Source organism: Salmo trutta, chromosome 2 (assembly GCF_901001165.1).
Source record: "Salmo trutta chromosome 2, fSalTru1.1, whole genome shotgun sequence".
Classification (NCBI taxonomy): domain Eukaryota; kingdom Metazoa; phylum Chordata; class Actinopteri; order Salmoniformes; family Salmonidae; genus Salmo; species Salmo trutta.
This window is the reverse complement of record NC_042958.1, coordinates 27,134,073-27,153,445: the sequence shown is the minus strand read 5'-3', so window position 1 is coordinate 27,153,445 and position 19,373 is coordinate 27,134,073. Positions and strand designations below refer to the sequence as shown.

General features: G+C 40.2%; 1 protein-coding gene across 4 annotated transcripts in view; it reads left to right on the top strand.

The window, feature by feature from the left end:
• Positions 1–19,169, top strand: part of LOC115153957 (rho GTPase-activating protein 12) — a 99,946-nt gene extending 80,777 nt beyond the window's left edge. For 3 of the 4 annotated variants that reach the window (XM_029699682.1, XM_029699698.1, XM_029699689.1), the window contains 11 exons: positions 3,951–4,012; positions 8,121–8,202; positions 8,583–8,711; positions 9,542–9,745; positions 10,031–10,133; positions 10,262–10,381; positions 10,516–10,614; positions 10,795–10,872; positions 11,081–11,215; positions 14,477–14,582; positions 14,927–19,169. In XM_029699682.1, coding sequence (XP_029555542.1) covers positions 3,951–4,012; positions 8,121–8,202; positions 8,583–8,711; positions 9,542–9,745; positions 10,031–10,133; positions 10,262–10,381; positions 10,516–10,614; positions 10,795–10,872; positions 11,081–11,215; positions 14,477–14,582; positions 14,927–15,101 — 1,293 coding nt within the window. In that variant the 3' untranslated portion in view covers positions 15,102–19,169. The remainder of the gene's footprint in view (positions 1–3,950; positions 4,013–8,120; positions 8,203–8,582; positions 8,712–9,541; positions 9,746–10,030; positions 10,134–10,261; positions 10,382–10,515; positions 10,615–10,794; positions 10,873–11,080; positions 11,216–14,476; positions 14,583–14,926) is intronic. The other variant, XM_029699706.1, reaches the window with a different exon arrangement.
• Positions 19,170–19,373: the final 204 nt, after the last annotated feature.

Genomic DNA, 19,373 nt, shown 5'->3' with positions numbered 1-19,373 from the left:
CACAACCACTTCACAATAACCTAGTTGTATGTTGGCGTAACATGTTCAAATCCATTGCCAGTTTGACGTCAGGTAATCTGCGTTAAGTACCCTAGGGCGCGGTGCATCACTCTAGCTCACAGGTGTCAAACTCATTCCACGGAGGGACGAGTGTCTGCAGGTTTTCGCTACTCCCTTATACTTGATTGATGAATTAAGGTCACTAATTAGTAAGGAACTTCCCACACCTGGTTGTCTAGGGCTTAATTGATCGTAAAAAAACTAAAACTTGCAAACACTGGGCCCTCCATGGAAGGAGTTTGACACCCCTGCACAAGCTATTATGGAAGATTTCTGCTCCAGATTCTTGATACATTTTCTCTTCCTCACCAACTAACCCTAATCTGACCATTCTCTTCATCCTACCTTGTCTAGTCTCCATCATCATCATCATGATGACCTTGTTCTTTATCACTCTGTCTCTGTCATTGTGTAGGAGTGTGGCCCTACAGCCCCCAAGCATAGTTTTCCTGACTTTGACTCCTGTTAGTATTCCCTGGCTTGACTCCACAACATGCAACATCCATCAAACATTTTATTTCTCCTCTCTCTCGACACAATTGGTGCGTTCGTAAATTCCCTCTGGCTATCTACTCCGATTTCAGAGTGCTCTCGTCTGAGTGTGCCAGAGTGCAGAATAATTGATGAATTTACGAACACTCAACACCCATTGAATATATGGCCGGTGTTGGTAAACGTCGGCAAAAAAGCATAATTAAATTGTGGCCAGCAGCACAGTTACAGTCACCAAAGCTCTGGTTAACATGAAAACAGCCTAACCAGCTCTGCTAGGGAGAGTAAAATGGTCAGAGTGAGGTGTTCTCATTTGTTTCTGGAAGTAGCTAGCAAGCTAGCCAACATTAGCCAATTAGCTTGGGTGCTTGACTGCCGTTGAGAGGTCAGAACGCTCGGATCAACCCTACTCCTCGGCCAGAGTGTCCAGTGTGCACTCTGAATGTTCCAAGAGCAAAACGCTCTGAATCTACAAATGGACAATCTGACAACGCTCTGAATTTATGAACACCCAGAGCGCACTCTGGCACTCTAGATTGAATTTACAAACACACCCAATGTCACCATCTAACTGAACAGCAGCAGTTAGAGAGAGCTCCTCCTAAAATGTGCTTCATTTTGTTAAATGAATTAGTTTTTAGTGAACAGTTTGGTTGTTACAATGCAGTCCTGTGTTCTCCACATCTGTTTTTCCTTTGAGAAAATTGTTTGATTTTGAAAAGGATTTTGAGATTGATCAACATGGATCTGAAAGTCTAGTCTACTAAAGCCTTATTCACATTGGCACTTTGAAGTGACTCAACTCCTATTTATTTGGATATCTGATTCAAATCTGTTGTTTTTCCTGCAGTCTGAACAGCCAAAAGGACATGGAATCAGACATTTCAAGACACTTTTCATACCACCTTCGTAGGTGGTTTGAAATCAGATACAAATATGATTCCTGGCCATGTGACTTGTCTGAAGGGTCAAATCTGATTTATTTGCCCTCAAGTGGTTTTTAGACTGTTATTCAGCATAACTTGTTGCTTGTTAATTGTTTACAAACAAATTAGTGAATGTTCTAGAAAGATGAACAGTATTGAGTATTAAGGCCTGCAGTGTGAACAAGCCTTAAGTTGTCTTGATCATCTAGCAAGACGCAACAAGAACAGGATTGAGGCACTAGGACATAAGGACAATGAGAAGGAGATAAAAATAGAGGATAAAACCAACAGAAAATGAATTGATTTGGAGGATTTCTAAAGGAAAGACAGGCATTGAAAAGGAAACGAACCAACAGTAACAAACAAAAAAGCAAATAAAGGCGAGAGAGGATTGTTCTGGACATTGTAATTTGTGTGTACAGTGTTAATTACACTAAATTACACATTTAATAGCTTTATTTTATCAAAACAACAAAAATCTCATAATTCAAATTTCTCAAACATACAATTATTATATCCCATTTTAAATATACACTTCTCATTAATCCAACCACATTGTCTGATTTCAAAAAGGCTTTACGGCGAAAGCATAACATTAGATTTTGTTAGGACAGCGTCTAGACAAGAAAAACCACCCAGCCATTTTCCAAGCAAGGAGAGGCGTCACAAAAAACAGAAATACAGCTAAAACCTTTGATCTTCATCAGATGGCACTCATGGGACTTCATGTTACACAATACATGTATGTTTTTCTCAATAAAGTTCATATTTATATCCAAAAAACCCATTTTACATTGGCGTGTAATGTTCAGAAATGTTTTGCCTCCCAAAACTTCCAGTGAATGAGCACATCAATTTACAGAAATACTCATCATAAACGTTGATAAAATATTCAACTGTTATTCAAAGAATTATAGATACACTTCTCCTTAATGCAACCGCTGTGTCAGATTTCAAAAAAGCTTTACGGCGAAAGCAAACTTTGCACTAATCTGAGTACAGCGCTCAGATATCAAAACAAGCCATACAGATACCCGCCATTTTGGAGTCAACAGAAATGACAAAAATTACATTATAAATATTCACTTTTCGGCCATAATGACCATCGTTATGTTTGGAGGAAAAAGGGGGAGGCTTGCAAGCCGAAGAACACCATCCCAACTGTGAAGCACGGGGGTGGCAGCATGTTGAGGGGATGCTTTGCTGGAGAAGGGACTGGTGCACTTCACAAAATAGATGGCATCATGAGGCAGGAAAATTATGTGGATATATTGAAGCAACATCTCAAGACATCAGTCAGGAAGTTAAAGCTTGGTCGCAAATGGGTCTTGCAAATGGACAATGACCCCAAGCATACTTCCAAAGTTGTGGCAAAATGGCTTAAGGACAACTAAGTCAAGGTATTGGAGTGGCCATTACAAAGCCCTGACCTCAATCCTATAGAACATTTGTGGGCAGAACTGAAAAAGCGTGTGTGAGCAAGGAGGCCTACACACTGGACTCAGTTGCACCAGCTCTGTCAGGAGATATGGGCCAAAATTCACCCAACTTATTGTGGGAAGCTTGTGGAAGGCTGCCAGAAACGTTTGACCTTTGTTAAACAATTTAAAGGCAATGCTACCAAATACTAATTGAGTGTATGTAAACTTCTGACCCACTGGGAATGTGATGAAAGAAATAAAAGCTGAAATAAATCATTCTCTCTACTATTATTCTAACATTTCACGTTCTTAAAATAAAGTGGTGATCCTAACTGATCTAAGACAGGGAATTTTTACCAGGATTAGATGTCAGGAATTGTGAAATCTGAGTTTAAATGTATTTGGCTAAGGTGTTGGTAAACTTCCGACTTCAACTGTACATTTAACGGTATTGAAAATCCTATCGTCGGTAATTTGATATACCCCGGTATAAACAGTATATTAACCAGACTCCTCTCTTTCTCTCCTGCATGTGTTCTTTCTGTCTCTATCTGCTACCGTGGCCAACTTCCTTTTCTACTGTCCAATCTCCTTTTTAGTTTATGTTGTGTTTCTCTGTTACGGTATTGTCTTTCACCTTGTGGGACCATTGATAACGAACTGTTTGAATCAGTAGATTGTGCGTCTGTGTCGTAGCACCGCCTATTGGTGGTACAATGAAACATGTCTGTTTGCATGGGCATCACACCCTTTACTGCCCCGTTTCTTCTTTTGTGTGTGTGTGTGTGTGTGTGTGTGTGTGTGTGTGTGTGTGTGTGTGTGTGTGTGTGTGTTAGTGTGTGTGTGTTAGTGTGTGCTCAAGGCATGAGCCTCATTATGTTGTTCTAATCTTTTTTCTGTATCTCACGGCCGCTGGCTGTGTTTTCCTTGTCCCCTGCTGTGTGTCTGGGTGTGTGTTTGTGGTGTGTGTGAACTTCTTGGGTCTTTTTTCTATTTAACTCGGCAAGTCAGTCTGACTGTGTTAATGTCTCCTGTCTGTCTCCCTCCACAGCCCTCTGAGAAGTGTGGAGTCCTCAACGTCACCAAAATCACTGAGAATGGAAAGAAAGTCAGGTAAACCATACTGTACAAAGATCATATAGATTAGAAAACATTGTCATTATCTTATGTGGAAGTAAGAGGACAAACAATACAATGCCATTGATTCTTTGTTGATATAATGGACAGACTGATGGTTGATAAATGCCATTGATTCTTTGTTGATATAATGGACAGACTGATGGTTGATAAATGCCATTGATTCTTTGTTGATATAATGGACAGACTGATGGTTGATAAATGCCATTGATTCTTTGTTGATATAATGGACAGACTGATGGTTGATAAATGCCATTGATTCTTTGTTGATATAATGGACAGACTGATGGTTGATAAATGCCATTGATTCTTTGTTGATATAATGGACAGACTGATGGTTGATAAATGCCATTGATTCTTTGTTGATATAATGGACAGACTGATGGTTGATAAATGCCATTGATTCTTTGTTGATATAATGGACAGACTGATGGTTGATAAATGCCATTGATTCTTTGTTGATATAATGGACAGACTGATGGTTGATAAATGCCATTGATTCTTTGTTGATATAATGGACAGACTGATGGTTGATAAATGCCATTGATTCTTTGTTGATATAATGGACAGACTGATGGTTGATAAATGCCATTGATTCTTTGTTGATATAATGGACAGACTGATGGTTGATAAATGCCATTGATTCTTTGTTGATATAATGGACAGACTGATGGTTGATAAATGCCATTGATTCTTTGTTGATATAATGGACAGACTGATGGTTGATAAATGCCATTGATTCTTTGTTGATATAATGGACAGACTGATGGTTGATAAATGCCATTGATTCTTTGTTGATATAATGGACAGACTGATGGTTGATAAATGCCATTGATTCTTTGTTGATATAATGGACAGACTGATGGTTGATAAATGCCATTGATTCTTTGTTGATATAATGGACAGACTGATGGTTGATAAATGCTTGTGTTGGAGCTCGGGTTGCAAAGGGAGGGTATCTCACTGGAAACTTTTTAAGTTTACAAGTAAACTACCAGAATTTTGGCATCTTTCAAAGATAGATTACATTCAATCACAATCACAAAATCTAGTGGCTGTTTTGGGTAATTTAGATTATCACAGGTGTCTGTAGTAATATCTGGCCCTCTGTGTAAGTAAATAAATAGTAAATAAATAAAATACGATGACAAAACTGTAAAGCATCCTAAATATTAGGGCTGACACAATTTAGTCAACTGGTCGATTGTTTGGTCGATAGGCTGTTGGTCGACCGAGATTTCTATAGTCAAGCAGTAGCAAAAAAAATTAAATGGTGTACAAGACAGCTGTCTGATTTGCACCTATCTGAGTGGACTGATGTATTGTGGAGGCTGTGGGGATGGCGCAGTCCATCAGTCTAAGATATGTGCTACTTAAATTGTATATGGTTATATCATGTAAGAACAATGGTGAAACACAAAAGTTTTATATAATTTTATAAAAAATGCGCTTTCTCCCGCGTTGGATAGTGGTCGCTGTCTGCTGTTCTGAAACACAGTGTGCTGTTGAATTGGAACCTTTTCCGAGACCATATTGCTATGTGCATAATGGCAAAGTTAACCAACATAATGGTGTTGAGAGCAATGCGGCGGAGGCAGCAGCAGAGTTAGGAGATGAGAAAACAGCCCTTGCCTTAATTTTCTAAGAAAAGTGAGAGAGGAAACCCAAACTTAATTAGGCCTTTAAAAAATGTTTACCTTTCGGTTACTGGCCCAACGCTCTAACCACTAGGCTATCTGCCGCCCCTACGGTCCATAGTCAATAACCTAACTGTTAAATGTGCCTGGCTTTATAAATCACCCATATACAGTGCATTCGGAAAGTATTCAGACCCCTTGACGTTTCCACATTTTGTTACAGCCTTATTCTAAAATTGATTAAATTAATACATTTCCTCATCAAGCTACACAAAATACCCCATAATGACAAAGCAAAAACATGATTTTAGAAATGTTTGCAAATGTATTAATAATAAAAAAAACAGATACATTATCTACATAATGTTATGAGACTTGAAATTGAGCTCAGGTGCATCCTGTTTCCATTGATCATCCTTGATGTTTCTACAACTTGATTGGAGTCCACCTGTGGTAAATTCAATTGCTTTGGAAATGATTTGGAAAGGCACACACCTGTCTATATAAGGTCCCACAGTTGACGGTGCATGTCAGAGAAAAAAACCAAGCCATGAGGTCGAAGGAATTGTCCGTAGAGCTCCGAGACAGGATTGTGTCCAGGCACAGATCTGGGGAAGGGTACCAAAAAACTTGTGCAGCATTGGAGGTCCCAAAGAACACAGTGGCCTCCATCATTCTTAAATGGAAGAAGCATACATGTCACGTAAAGAGAGCAAGGTTTGAGGGAATAGGGAATGTTTTTCCGAAACAAATGAAGGATTTTGGTAACACAACTTTTCAGTCAGAAATGTCTGTAATTATGTTGCAGCTTCAGCAACACAGACTATACACACTGATGTTCTGTGGTGGTCCCTGCAGCCGGGAGGAGAGAGAGACAACAGGTGCTAGTCACACAGTCACTCAATGGTTTTTTGTTGTTGTTTTTTTAACAGTGCAGCAAGTCTGCGCCAGGCATGGCACAATCAAATCAATTGCGGTTGGACTCCCTCTCGTCATTTGTGTGTCTTAATTATTTAATCAAACAGCTTGCTTAAAGTATCAGACAAGCTGAGTGCATGTAGTTGATTTGAATTAAACACATAGGATGTGTCTATATATGGAAAAATACACTACACTAAATCAAGAACAGATGATTCTTGATCAACATTTTTTTTTTTTTGGACAGCCCTAGTAAATATACACCATCAACTTAGTGAATATCATTGGTGTTTAATATGAGGGTTTCAGCATGAAATATGCTTTATTTATTTTTTACACAGTATGTATTTGTTGTCAATATTTTAGCGTCAAACTAGTGGCAGTTGTGAAAAAAATTCTATAGTTGGGATTGTTGCAGAGTTCATTCAAATAATGCCATTGGTGATTAGATGCTTTTTCCATTAATTAGGCTATTTTCTCTTGAACCATATCACAGGGTTTCCCGAACTAGGGGTCGTGACCCAATTGGGGGTCGCTTGCTTTGAAAATGGGGCTGCGAGAGAAAGTTTGTGTTTGGTTCATAGAACAGGGGTTACGTCAGTAACCTCCTGTAGCCGCTAGATGTGGTTGTAATAAACAGAGCTGTTTCTGTTTTCTTCCTACAAATGTGGCTCTGTCTTTTGAACAGTTTAAGCTACAAAATATTATGACCCGATCACTGAAAGATAAGACTCTCACGATCACCTATGTTCTGTTTCCCTCTACTATACGCACAAGCCGTTAGAACCTAGTGGACAAGACCAGGCACTCAATCAGACTGGGGGTAAAATAACATCATCAATGATGATGATCTTTTCTACACAGAACATCATACAACATTATTGCCTGATGATCTTCTGAACTTCCCAGTACCTTTCTGATGCATTTCAGTCACTTCACATCATACTGTCTTCAGATTGAAATACTGTCAGACTGATTTGTAGTAGACTGTCTTGCAACGCCAGGGTTGTGGGTTCGATTCACGCGGTGGGCCAGTATGGGGGAAAAGTACAAAAATGTATCCACTCACTACTGTAAGTCGCTCTGGATAAGAGCCTCTGCCAAATGACTAAAATGTTTTTAAAAAATCATGGAAATTATTCCATAACTTTCTTTACATGGTGGGGAATGTTTTTATCTCAAAATTGGGTCACGGGCCAAAACGGTTTGGGAAGCCCTGGTCTATCTACTAGAAACTCATGGACAATATGTTCAGATATAAAAACTGAAGACTATATATTCATATTTTTTTCCCTAAAAGTTATTCAAGTCAACATTACCAAAGTTACGATAGATTATCATATATTTTCTAATTACCAAAATGATTGAAGATTCCGGTTGCTTTGCAACACTAGTTGGGACTGGTTGATAAATGGTTGTGTTGTGACGTGGTTGATGGTTTTATAAAGGGTTGTGTTGTGATGGTTGATAAATAGACGTGACGTGGTTTATGGTTGATAAATGCTTGTGTTGTGACGTGGTTCTAACAGGAAGAACTGGACATCTTCGTGGACAGTACTCCAGGGCTCCTCACTGCTCTTCGCTAAAGGACAGGGGAGTGGCACCAGCTGGGTACGTACCCCATCAGACGCCTTGTTAGGAACCATCTTGGGTTAAAACAAATGAGGCAGAGTTTGTACAGTTGACTTCAGTTCATTTTTTTCTGAAATAAAATTAGAGCTGAATACCTCCCCTACTTTTCCAATAACCTGCAGGAGTTTTTCACCTCAAAAGGAGGGTGGAAGTTTTAGTGCCTAAGAACTACTTGGTTGGCTGTCTATCTCTATTTAGTAGTAGTGCTAGTGCACCATACAGATTTCTATCTGTTCTTTAGTTTCCCTTGTCCCTTCTTTCATCTGTCTGTGACTTTATATTTCTCATTTGCCATCCTTCTCCTCTCCTCTTACTCTCTTATTTCCCTCTCCTTCTTCCTTTCCTCTCCTCATCCAAAGCCGCACTACCGTAGTGGCTCCATCCCTGAGCTGCTGCTCACTCTGCTGGCCAACTGGAAGCGTTCGGTCAAGCCCTGCCCAGCTGTCTCCTATGTCCACTCTGTCCATGGGCGTGCCCCAGCTGCCACTGTATGTCTCCTCTGTCCCTGTGCATGTGTTCCATTTGTCCCCCTGCCTGTCCGTCATGATCACACTATCCCCTCGCCCTATCCCCTGCCTGCTGCTCATAACGTAGCCTGATTGGTTGACCAAGGGATGTATAGGGATGCGTTTCCTCTGCCCCCCCCCACCCACCCATTTCTATGGGCACCATCACTGTTCATGACACAAACTGTTCACACCCCTCTTGTTGGTGGAGATCATTTTGCAGGTTTAGAGCTTATTTTTTTGTAATTCTATACATTTTGCCATGTCTAATGTGTATTCATATGATATTTGAGTGATTAAAACATGTCAACAATATCTATGGGCAAAAAATATTAAAAAAAAAAAAAAAAAAAAAAAAACTTAACCTGACATGGGCAAGTTAAACTGAACATTTCTGACAAGTTATAAATAGCTCTCTAAGGTACGCCCCTCCCCCCCTTTGTGCCCCACAGTTTGGGAACCACTGGCCTAGCTAAAGGTGTTGTTGATATGCATACAATACTAACCTACTGAGTATAAAACAATTCCATAACAGTTGAACTTCCCCGTACGGTACTAAATGTCCAGCTTGCAACACAGTGGTGTGAATATGATCACCCGTGGTTTATCTTCAAGTCAACGTAGCGGTTAATAACTACATGTAACTATAACACAGTAACTTGTAACAACACTGCTTTGGTTGTTTTTAATGCAACTTGAAATAACAACTGTGTGAAAAATATTCATGAAAGATTTACCACTATTACTATCCTTGAGTTGGAAAAACCCAGCTCTCATCTGATTTGTCTGAATGTTGAATTATTTCCTTGTAGAAGTTTGTGGGTAACCAGTCGAAGCCGGAGTTCACTGTGGATCTCAGAGGGGGGTCAGTTGATTGGGCATCCAAGGATAAGTCCAGCAAGAAGCACGTCATTGAACTGAAGACCCGCCAGGGGACGGAGCTGCTGATCCAATCAGAGATTGACAGCGTCATCAACGACTGGTACCGAACCCTGACAGACACCATCAGCACACATGTAAGGGGACCTCTCTCTCTTCAGTCCAGAGCTTAGTATCTACCACACCTATAACATACTATTTCCCAAGTCATAATCAAATCCTGCACTAGCTTGCTCTGTTTAGATGTCCGTCAGAGGGACTAGTAAAGTACAGTACAAGCCGATGACGCTCTAGAATCTCTGTAATGAGGGTCTTCTGAATATTCATTTATTTGTATCTGTTCAGTTCCGCATCCCTCCATTAGAGGGTAGAACTGGTCCAGGTTGACTTCCCTAACGGAAGTTGTGTTTGTGTGGGGACAGGCATGGGAGTCAGATGAGGCCATAGAGGAGGACATGCCTGAGTCCCCCGGAGCAGAGAAACAAGACAAGGAGAAGGACCACCGAGACTCCAAGAAAAACAGAGGTGCCTTGACTAAATACGCTGTGAGAGAGTGTGTTTGTGCGTGCGTGTGTTTTAGTGATCTTAGACGGTATTGTCACCAAATGCCGTCTTGGTACCTGCATAGACATTTTCCTTCCATATGGTTTCAGCGATGAAGACGTCTATCAGTATGGACTCCACTGACCAGAAAAAGACTAGAGTGAAGCTGAAGAAGTTCCTGACCCGCCGACCCACCTACCAGGCCGTCAAGGACAAGGGATACATTAAAGGTATGGATGGAGATTTGGTTATGGGTTCCGAGAATGGACCTGCTGCTGTCCTCAACTAGAGGAAGCTAAACGTATTGATAAAACCCTTGATAACGAAACATTGTAATTTGACGTCTCTCTGTGTTGTTTCTCAGACCAGGTGTTTGGCTGCAGTCTGAGCAGCCTGTGTCAGAGGGAGAACACGTCAGTGCCCAACTTTGTCACCACGTGCATCGACCACGTGGAGACCACAGGTACGAGCCATACATCTCTGTTCCTTTATCTGTTCCCTCTCTCTGTCTTTTGAGTTATGATTACAATTTTTCCAGAGAGGAGCTGTCAAGATTTTTGTAATGATGTGTGCTGAGTCACAAACACGAGTTCTAATGCTGTTTCTCTCTCTCTGTCTGTCTCGATCTCTCCATCTTCCTCAGGTCTGAGTATAGATGGCATATACAGAGTGAGTGGGAATCTAGCTGTGATACAGAAGTTGCGCTTCGCTGTGAATCACGGTAGGGCTTACCTCCCTTCAATGATATAATGATGTTTTAGCTTTTTCCAGTAGCTTTGGTACATGGTTAGTGACGAAGGTACTGGAGGTATAGTCATTTTGTAAAGAGGTTTGGGTGTCAGTCAGTCCAACATTAACTTGTGTTGTGACTCTCAATTCTTGAACAGACCATGATCTCTTGTCTTAAAAGCTGTGTCTCTGTGTCCCAGATGAACAGTTAGAGCTGGAAGACAGTAAGTGGGAGGACATCCACGTCACCACGGGAGCCCTGAAGATGTTCTTCAGAGAGCTACCTGAACCACTCTTCACCTACGACTCCTTCAACGACTTTATCAACGCCATCAGTGAGTAGTAACACACATAACTACACTGTAACACACTTTACTGTGTTGTATAACCCTGTACTTTACTGTATGCTTGTCCTACTGAGCCACTGTTTCTAATAGTTACATTAAGGTTTGATGGTTCACCTAAAGACAATGTCCATTAAGACATTGACTTCACGCTCAATTTACCACTTCGTTTAAGTGATTCAAAATATTTGCTGTTTGAAATGTGTCCACAAGATGGCGCCCTTATCATTTGAATTCACCCAATTCAATTAGGATAATGTAAATCTGGGTTCTTTTTTTATTTTGGGGGAGGGACACAAAAAAACTCTCAAAACACCAGCAAATCAGCTCCAAGTGATTTTAATTTTGGAAATCTGTTCCAAAGTATACCCATGCATAATTAAGCAATAAGGCACAAGAGGCAGTGCTGTATCATGTTTTTTATTTATTTTATTTTATTTCACCTTTATTTAACCAGGTAGGCAAGTTGAGAACAAGTTCTCATTTACAATTGCGACCTGGCCAAGATAAAGCAAAGCAGTTCGACAACATACAACAACACAGAGTTACACATGGAGTAAACAACATACAGTCAATAATACAGTAGAAAAAAAAAAAAAGACTATATACAATGTGAGCAAATGATGTGAGATAAGGGAGGTAAAAGCAAAAAAATGCCATGGTACAGTCACAGGTAAATGGCCTTGTTTTATTTATCTGTGACTGTCTGTATTCATGATACAGCACTGCCCCGCGTGCTTTATTGGTTTTACAAAACTGTTACCAACATATTCAAATAACAATGAATTAAACAGTTTCATTAAAACGTTATTTTGACAAGTTAGTTGTTTTGGTCATGTTGCTACAGACATGAACCAGTCCTTAATTATTTTTGCATAGTTGCGATGCAAAAGGACTGGTCGTCCCTTCTAAACAAAATGTTTGCTCTGCAGACTGGGCAACGTTATTGTCACTAGCCAACTTCAGCTAACTGAGTCACGCCAAACATTGAACCTGGAATTGACAGTACACTAGTAGCATTTCAGTGTGTTTGAACTTTTTTTCTATTTGCATTTACATGGATATGTCCAGGATAATGAAGATGCGTGATTTCGCCTGGCTCAGAAATAATTGTCTCGTCTGGGCACCGTTCACTCTCTACCATACAGAGATGGAAATTCAAAAATGAAACATTGTTTCCGAGGTCGGACAGGGAGACAGCGAGGCTTATATTAACCCCCGATATACTAAACTAAATGTTAGGCTGGAAGCGAGGGGAAATAATTTGCGAGTTGAGATCAATACAAGAGATGATTCATACAGAAACATGCGCATGATATTATTATGAGACACAGTGATTATTGTCAGATGGAACTGTAAGCAGGCCTAGTGTGCCTGTGGTGGCCATTACAACACGACTAGGAATGCTGCTTGTCCAATCAGCATCCTAGGTCCAAACAACCAGTTTTATAATGGAGAGATACAGTACCAATCAAAAGTTTGGACACACTTACTCATTCAAGGGTTTTGCTTTATTTTTTTACTATTTTCTACATTGTAGAATAATAGTGAAGACATAAAAACTATGAAATAACACATATATGGAAACATGTAGTGACCAAAAAAGTGTTAAGAAAATCAAAATATATTTTAGATTCTTCAAAGTAGTCACCCTTTGCCTTGATGACAGCTTTGCACACTCTTGACATTCTGTTAACCAGGTACACCTGGAATGGTTTTCCAACAGTCTTAAAGGAGTTCCCACATATGCTGAGCACTTGTTGGCTGCTTTTCCTTCACTCTGCGGTCCAACTCATCCCAAACCATCTCAATTGGGTTGAGGTTGAGTAATTGTGGAGGCCAGGTCATCTGATGCAGAACTCCATCACTCTCCTTCTTGGTCAAATAGCCCTTACACAGCCTGGAGGTGTGTTTTGGGTTATTGTCCTGTTGAAAAACAGATGATAGTCCCGCTAAGCGCAAACCAGATGAGATGGCATATTGCTGCAGAATGCTGTGGTAGCCATGCTTGTTAAGTGTGCCTTGCATTCTCAATAAATCACTGACAGTGTCAACATTAAAGCACCATCACACCTCCTCCATGCTTCACGGTGGGAACCACACATGCGGAGATCATCCGTTCACTTACTCTGCGTCTCACAACGACACGGCGGTTGGAACCAAAAATCTCAAATTTGGACTCATCAGACTAAAGGACAGATTTCCACTGGTCTAATGTCCATTGCTCATGTTTCTTGGCCCAAGCAAGTCTCTTCTTCTTATTGGTGTGCTTTAGTAGTGGTTTCTTTACAGCAATTCGACCATGAAGGTTTGATTCACGCAGTCTCCTCTGAACAGTTGATGTTGAGATGTCTGTTACTTGAACTCTGTGAAGCATTTATTTGGGCTGCAATTTCTGAGGCTAGTAACTCTAATGAACGTATCCTCTGCAGCAGAGGTAACTCTGGGTCTTCCTTTCCTGTGGCAGTCCTCATGAGAGCCAGTTTCATCATAGCGCTTGATGGTTTTTGCGACTGCACTTGAAGAAACTTTCAAAGTTCTTGAAATTTTCCACATTGACTGATCTTCATGTCTTAAAATAATGATAGACTGTCATTTCTCTTTTCTTATTTGAGCTGTTCTTGCCTTAATATGGACTTGGTCTTTTACCAAATAGGGCTATCTTTTTATACCACCCCATACCTTGTCACAACACAACTGATTGTCTCAAATGCATTAAGAAGGAAAGAAATTCCACACATTAACTTTTTACAAGATACACCTGTTAATTGAAATGCATTCCAGGTGACTACCTCATGAAGCTGGTTGATAATGCCAAGAGTGTGCAAAGCTGTCATCAAGGCAAAGGGTTGCTACTTTGAAGACTCTCAAATATAAAATATATTTTGATTTGTTTAATACTTTTTTGGTTACTACATGATTTCTTCAATGTAGAAAATAGTAAAAAATAAAGAAAAGCCCTGGAATGAGTAGGTGTGTCCAAACTTTTGACTGGTACTGTAATTGTGATCGTTTACAGATGTAAGCAAGGTTTAAAATGATAATGTTTTTGTCAAATGTTATCTGTTTGTGATTCTTGCAGTCAATTTCAAGTCTAACAATTATTTGTAATTATGTTCTAGCCCCCTGACCATCCTCTCAAGAAAAAATTGGCCCGTAGTTGAATCTAGTTAATGATCCCTGATGTAAATTATGTGTTTTTCCTTATGTAGTGAAACTAATGGTGTACTTTTACTTTTCCCTCTCTTCCAGAATGCTCGGATTACAAGCAGCGAGTAAACTTAATAAAAGACTTAATCAAGCAGTTGCCAAAACCGAATCACGACACAATGCAATGCCTCTTCAAACATCTCAGAAGGTAAGCAAAAGGCCTGCTACATTTCGGCTAAGCTGCGATATTACCCATAGTATTTTTATCGCATTTTGCATATTAAGTTTTTTGAATACTAACAGTAGCTTACATAATACATGTAAAGTTTTGTCTCCAGCATGTACCTGAACCCTTTGTTGACCAACCAACATATCTATTGTGATTTCTAAATGATAGGCCTATCTCACCATATCGGATCAAAGGGCAGTTCGGGAAAATGTCAGATGGGCTGGTCCATCTTTAGCCCAGTGGGCCTGTCTAAATTGGGGGGGGATTACTCCTTCTAGTCCGTCCCTGTATCTCACTCTGTCCTCTCCTTCCTGTCTCTCCAGGGTGATTGACCATGGAGAGGCCAACCGAATGACGACCCAGAGCGTAGCGATCGTCTTCGGCCCCACCCTGCTCAGACCTGAGACCGAGACTGGGAACATCGCTGTTCACATGGTATATCAGAACCAGATTGTTGAGCTCATCTTACTGGAGTATGAGAACATCTTCGGCAGGTAGAAAAGAAACACCTGATGAAGAGACCTGTGAGAGAAAGAGGATGGTCTGGTGACTGGTCGGACCCAATACTGCTTATTTTTGTGACTGAAACTTTGCTCCTGTGGACCAAGCGATTTAAAGAAAGAAAAACTAAAATGTAATTATTGTTCATTTGATAATAAGATTAATAAAGGAAGCTAGTGAACGACTTTGCACTTAACATTTTGAGAGAGCTAAGTATGATGTAAATAAATACAGATTTCATTCACTTGGGTTACAATGCCTGCTGCGAGTAGCAGGGCGGAGCCATTGCTTCAGGAGGAGGGTGTTGATTGGTTGGTTGGTGAGCTGGCTGGATCGTGCCGTCATTGCCGTGACAATGGACGGAGTGCAGTGTGAATGGCGTGGATGGATCTCCCTTGATGTGATCCAGTGGATTTGAGTATTCAGGGTATAACTGTTTTACACTGGATTCCTAAGGCCAGTATTAAGTACAGACAACACACAACAAGAGCTTGGTGATTACTTTCATTGTTTTGGACTGGAGTGGAACTGAAGAAGAGTGTTATGGGATACATTCATGTGGCCCGCCGGAGTGACTTCCTCCTTTCTCTGATGACGCCACTCCAGATCATTCAAACAGCAACAACTACCCACTGAATGACTGGCTGGGGTGGTCTCTCCCTCTCTGTCAAATCAATGGAAGCCCATATCCTGCTACTACCATGTGTTATAGTAAAGACCAAGCTTGGTTGTGTGTATTAAGACTACTCTCATTGCTTTGTGTTGGAATAATATTACGCTGAACATCTGAACTGTATATTCTCAGTTTTGTGGAACATTGACCTCTGATAGGGCTGTTGTGGTGACCATATTACTGCCACACCTGCAGTCATGAGTCATGACCACAGTAAAATTCCACGTGACAATTGAGTCACAGTAATCTCCTTTTATGCACTCTGGACATGCTTTAGTAGTACCCAACTTGCTAACTACCATCTGATCCTAATGGCCTGGTTCTCTGGGCTCTATTGTCCCTCTAACCACTCTGACATTAATGCAAATTCAATTGAAATATCACATCAAACACTTATCATCAAAACAGCGGGCCTATACAGTGTAAAACTCACCTCACTGTGATGATCAATTTGAAGATGTTCAACAGCCGGTTGAAACATTGTAAAACATGGTTGGTTTGGATGTTGTTTCAAAGCCTAACACAACGAAATGGCCACCGCTTTCAAAGGTGATGATTCATTCTAAACAACCATATGCATATTAGAGCTTATGCATATTCTTATGAGCCCAAGCCCCTGCCCCGTTAAAAAAATAAACTGAATAAAAATGATGATTCTGCTGTTATACAATTCATAGTCTACCACATATTACCATGGCAGAAAAACATAAAACAAAACTGATTTAAGATGTATTTGGTACATAATTTGTCTAGCCTTTTGAGTTTGGACTGTATTATTATGCATACTGGATAGGACGTTAGCTTATGCTACGCTCCAACATGTCTATCCATGAGTCTTGGAGAGAACGTGTTGGTTCATTGATTGGGCAGGGCTGTTTAGCCTACAATTATTGATTTTGTATTTGATTTTGAATAGCCTAGTAATAGGGATTTTTTTGAAAAATATTTTCATAATTCATTGGGTGACACATTACCTTTAGCTATATCTCACCACCATGCATTTCCATCTCCTCCTCTCTCTTTATTAATTTCTCGTGCGCGCAGACAGTTTAGGGAAATATGTTTCGTTGCGATGTTCCCGAACAGATTTCACTTTTTGGGGCAAATGAAGCACAGGATCAAGGTTGGAGATCCAATGCCATACAGTGTTTTTAGTGGAATGTCACCAATCGGGCAGCGAGGGCATGCTCCTCAAACAGTGGTTGATGCGTGTAGAGGAATAAGTGTTTTTATTTATTTCTCAGCTGCTCATATGAAGCACAATTCCGCTATAAAACCGAAGTAGCCTACAAAACGGACCGTCGGGAAAGCGGGCTGCCTCCATTCGCTGTTCAAGTGCATACAGATGACATGTATTTTCCCCCTGTTCCTGCCCATTTAATAATGGGCCATTCTAAATCGGAGCTAATTTGACATATTAGTCACGACAAGATTAAACTGAGAATAATCTGATGGGTGAAAATATGAGCACTTGATGGTAGAACAGCTGTGCAGTCTGAGGCAAGGAACAGAGCAAGCTTTTTTTTGGTACTTTCTCCAATCATCAATCATCAATTAGTCGCACCATGCAGCCCATACATGTTTTGATTTCTAAGTCATTCTAAGGTTTGTATCATTCACAGCTAAAGTTGCCAAATAACTCTAAATCTAGCATATAGGACTGGTTTCAAATGATGACTTTTATGCTCAACATAGACATTTCATATGCGCACTCGCGCCGTAGTGGGAAAAATATCCTTTCTATTTTATTCAGCTAAGTTCAATTATACTCTTCTTACTATAAAATCATATAAAATAATAGCATGGGACTTATAACCATATATTGTCAGCTAATTGGACAAGCCTACAGCCTATGTCACAGAGCATAGCCAGATAACTAACATACAGTAAGTATGTTGTTCTTCTGAAATATATTTTCTACATATCATATTTCTTTAGATCTGACTAAATTAAATAATGGATTTATTGTGATGGTATATATTGAATTGATTTATTAGGCTTTTTTAAAATGTCTTTGTTCCAAAGGCATGCATCAGCCAGCGGATTGTATGCTGGAGGCCTGGAGATGCTAATTGAGTTTCTTGTTAATTACCGGTCAATTACCATGAGAGGGGCAGCCTTTTGCTTGATAATAACCGGCTGACAAAATGTCATGACCGCCACAGCCCTACCTCTGACTTCTGTGATGTTATTGTATGTGCAGAATAAAGCCCAAGTGGTATGGATGAATACAGAATCAGTATTAAATATGAGGTCTCTTGGAGGGGATCAACTGGATGGGACATTACTCATATGTATTGCTTATATTTCCCCAACTTTATAATGACAAAATAATTCACCATAAAATTCATTCCAGGGAAATTAACTGGACCCCCCCCCCCCCAGATCTACCCTTTGACCCCAGTGAAATCATCAACAGTGGTCAGTATGTCACATGACTGGCTTTGGGAAACATCAAAACAAACCTGTATTTGGTGGGATAAAACAGTAAATAAACTGCTTTATGTTATGATGAACAATGAGCTGAAGACCATTTTGTGTCCCAAATGGCATCCTATTCCCTATGTCGTGCACTACTTTTGACCAGGTCCCATATGGATCTGATCAGATGAAATGTAGTGCACTATAGAGCGAATAGGGAACCATTTAGGTTGTAGCCTAAGATCTTCCCTAATGTGTACAGATGTGTGTCATTGTGAAGTCTAATGTGCTTGGTATGGTAGGCCTCTGCTAGTGACAGGCCTTCTTCATATTTGTAAAGTGGACATGTAAGTAAAGTGTTGAGTGGTGATTCCCTCCCTCTCTTCCTTTCTTCCATCGTGTCATGGAGTTACTGCAAACAGGACAAGAGAGATGAGGATGCCAGGGAATAGCAGTCAACCCTAGCATTACTATTTCAGATCAATTGTTGCGTCCCAAATGGCACTCTATTCCCTATTTAGTGAGCTAGGCCTCAGTGCCTGCTTTACAATCCCTCTGCTTACCTAAGCTAATATGAACTGGACTGGGACTAGAGAGAAAATTGTACTGGAAAAATAGTATTACATTAAATTAAAGTTGACTGCAAAGGAAGGTAGAACGCAAAAAAAGCCTCTGAATATTATGTACAGCAACCTACATCAAAAAAATTGTCATTGTTCAAAGTCCCTTATAGTAATTCACGTATGTATGCTTTGATGGTGAGTGGTTGGTTCAAGTGAAATATCACTACATGATTTTGTAAATCTGAATTGTCCACAAGAATACATATTGATGCTTACAAAAGAGGAAGTGGTTTTGAAAGTGTATCTGGATTTTGGCGCACGGTCAGCTGCACATTTTGAATGTACTTTTCAGACCAACTGCTGTTTGTGACATTGCTATGTCTAATAAAAAAAACTAAGTGGGACAGACTCAACAGTGTAACTTTTTCACTTTCTGTTAAGGGTGGCAAAGAATAACACTAGTAACTCACTACAGTACAGTCGTATACGTAACAAGTCTGTCTGATTCTCTGCCTTCTTGGGACAGGTCTCCCTCGTAAGAGATTTTTCTTACCTCAATGGGATCGACCTGTATAAAGGCTAAATAAATCCATTGCAGGTAAACTGGGCCAG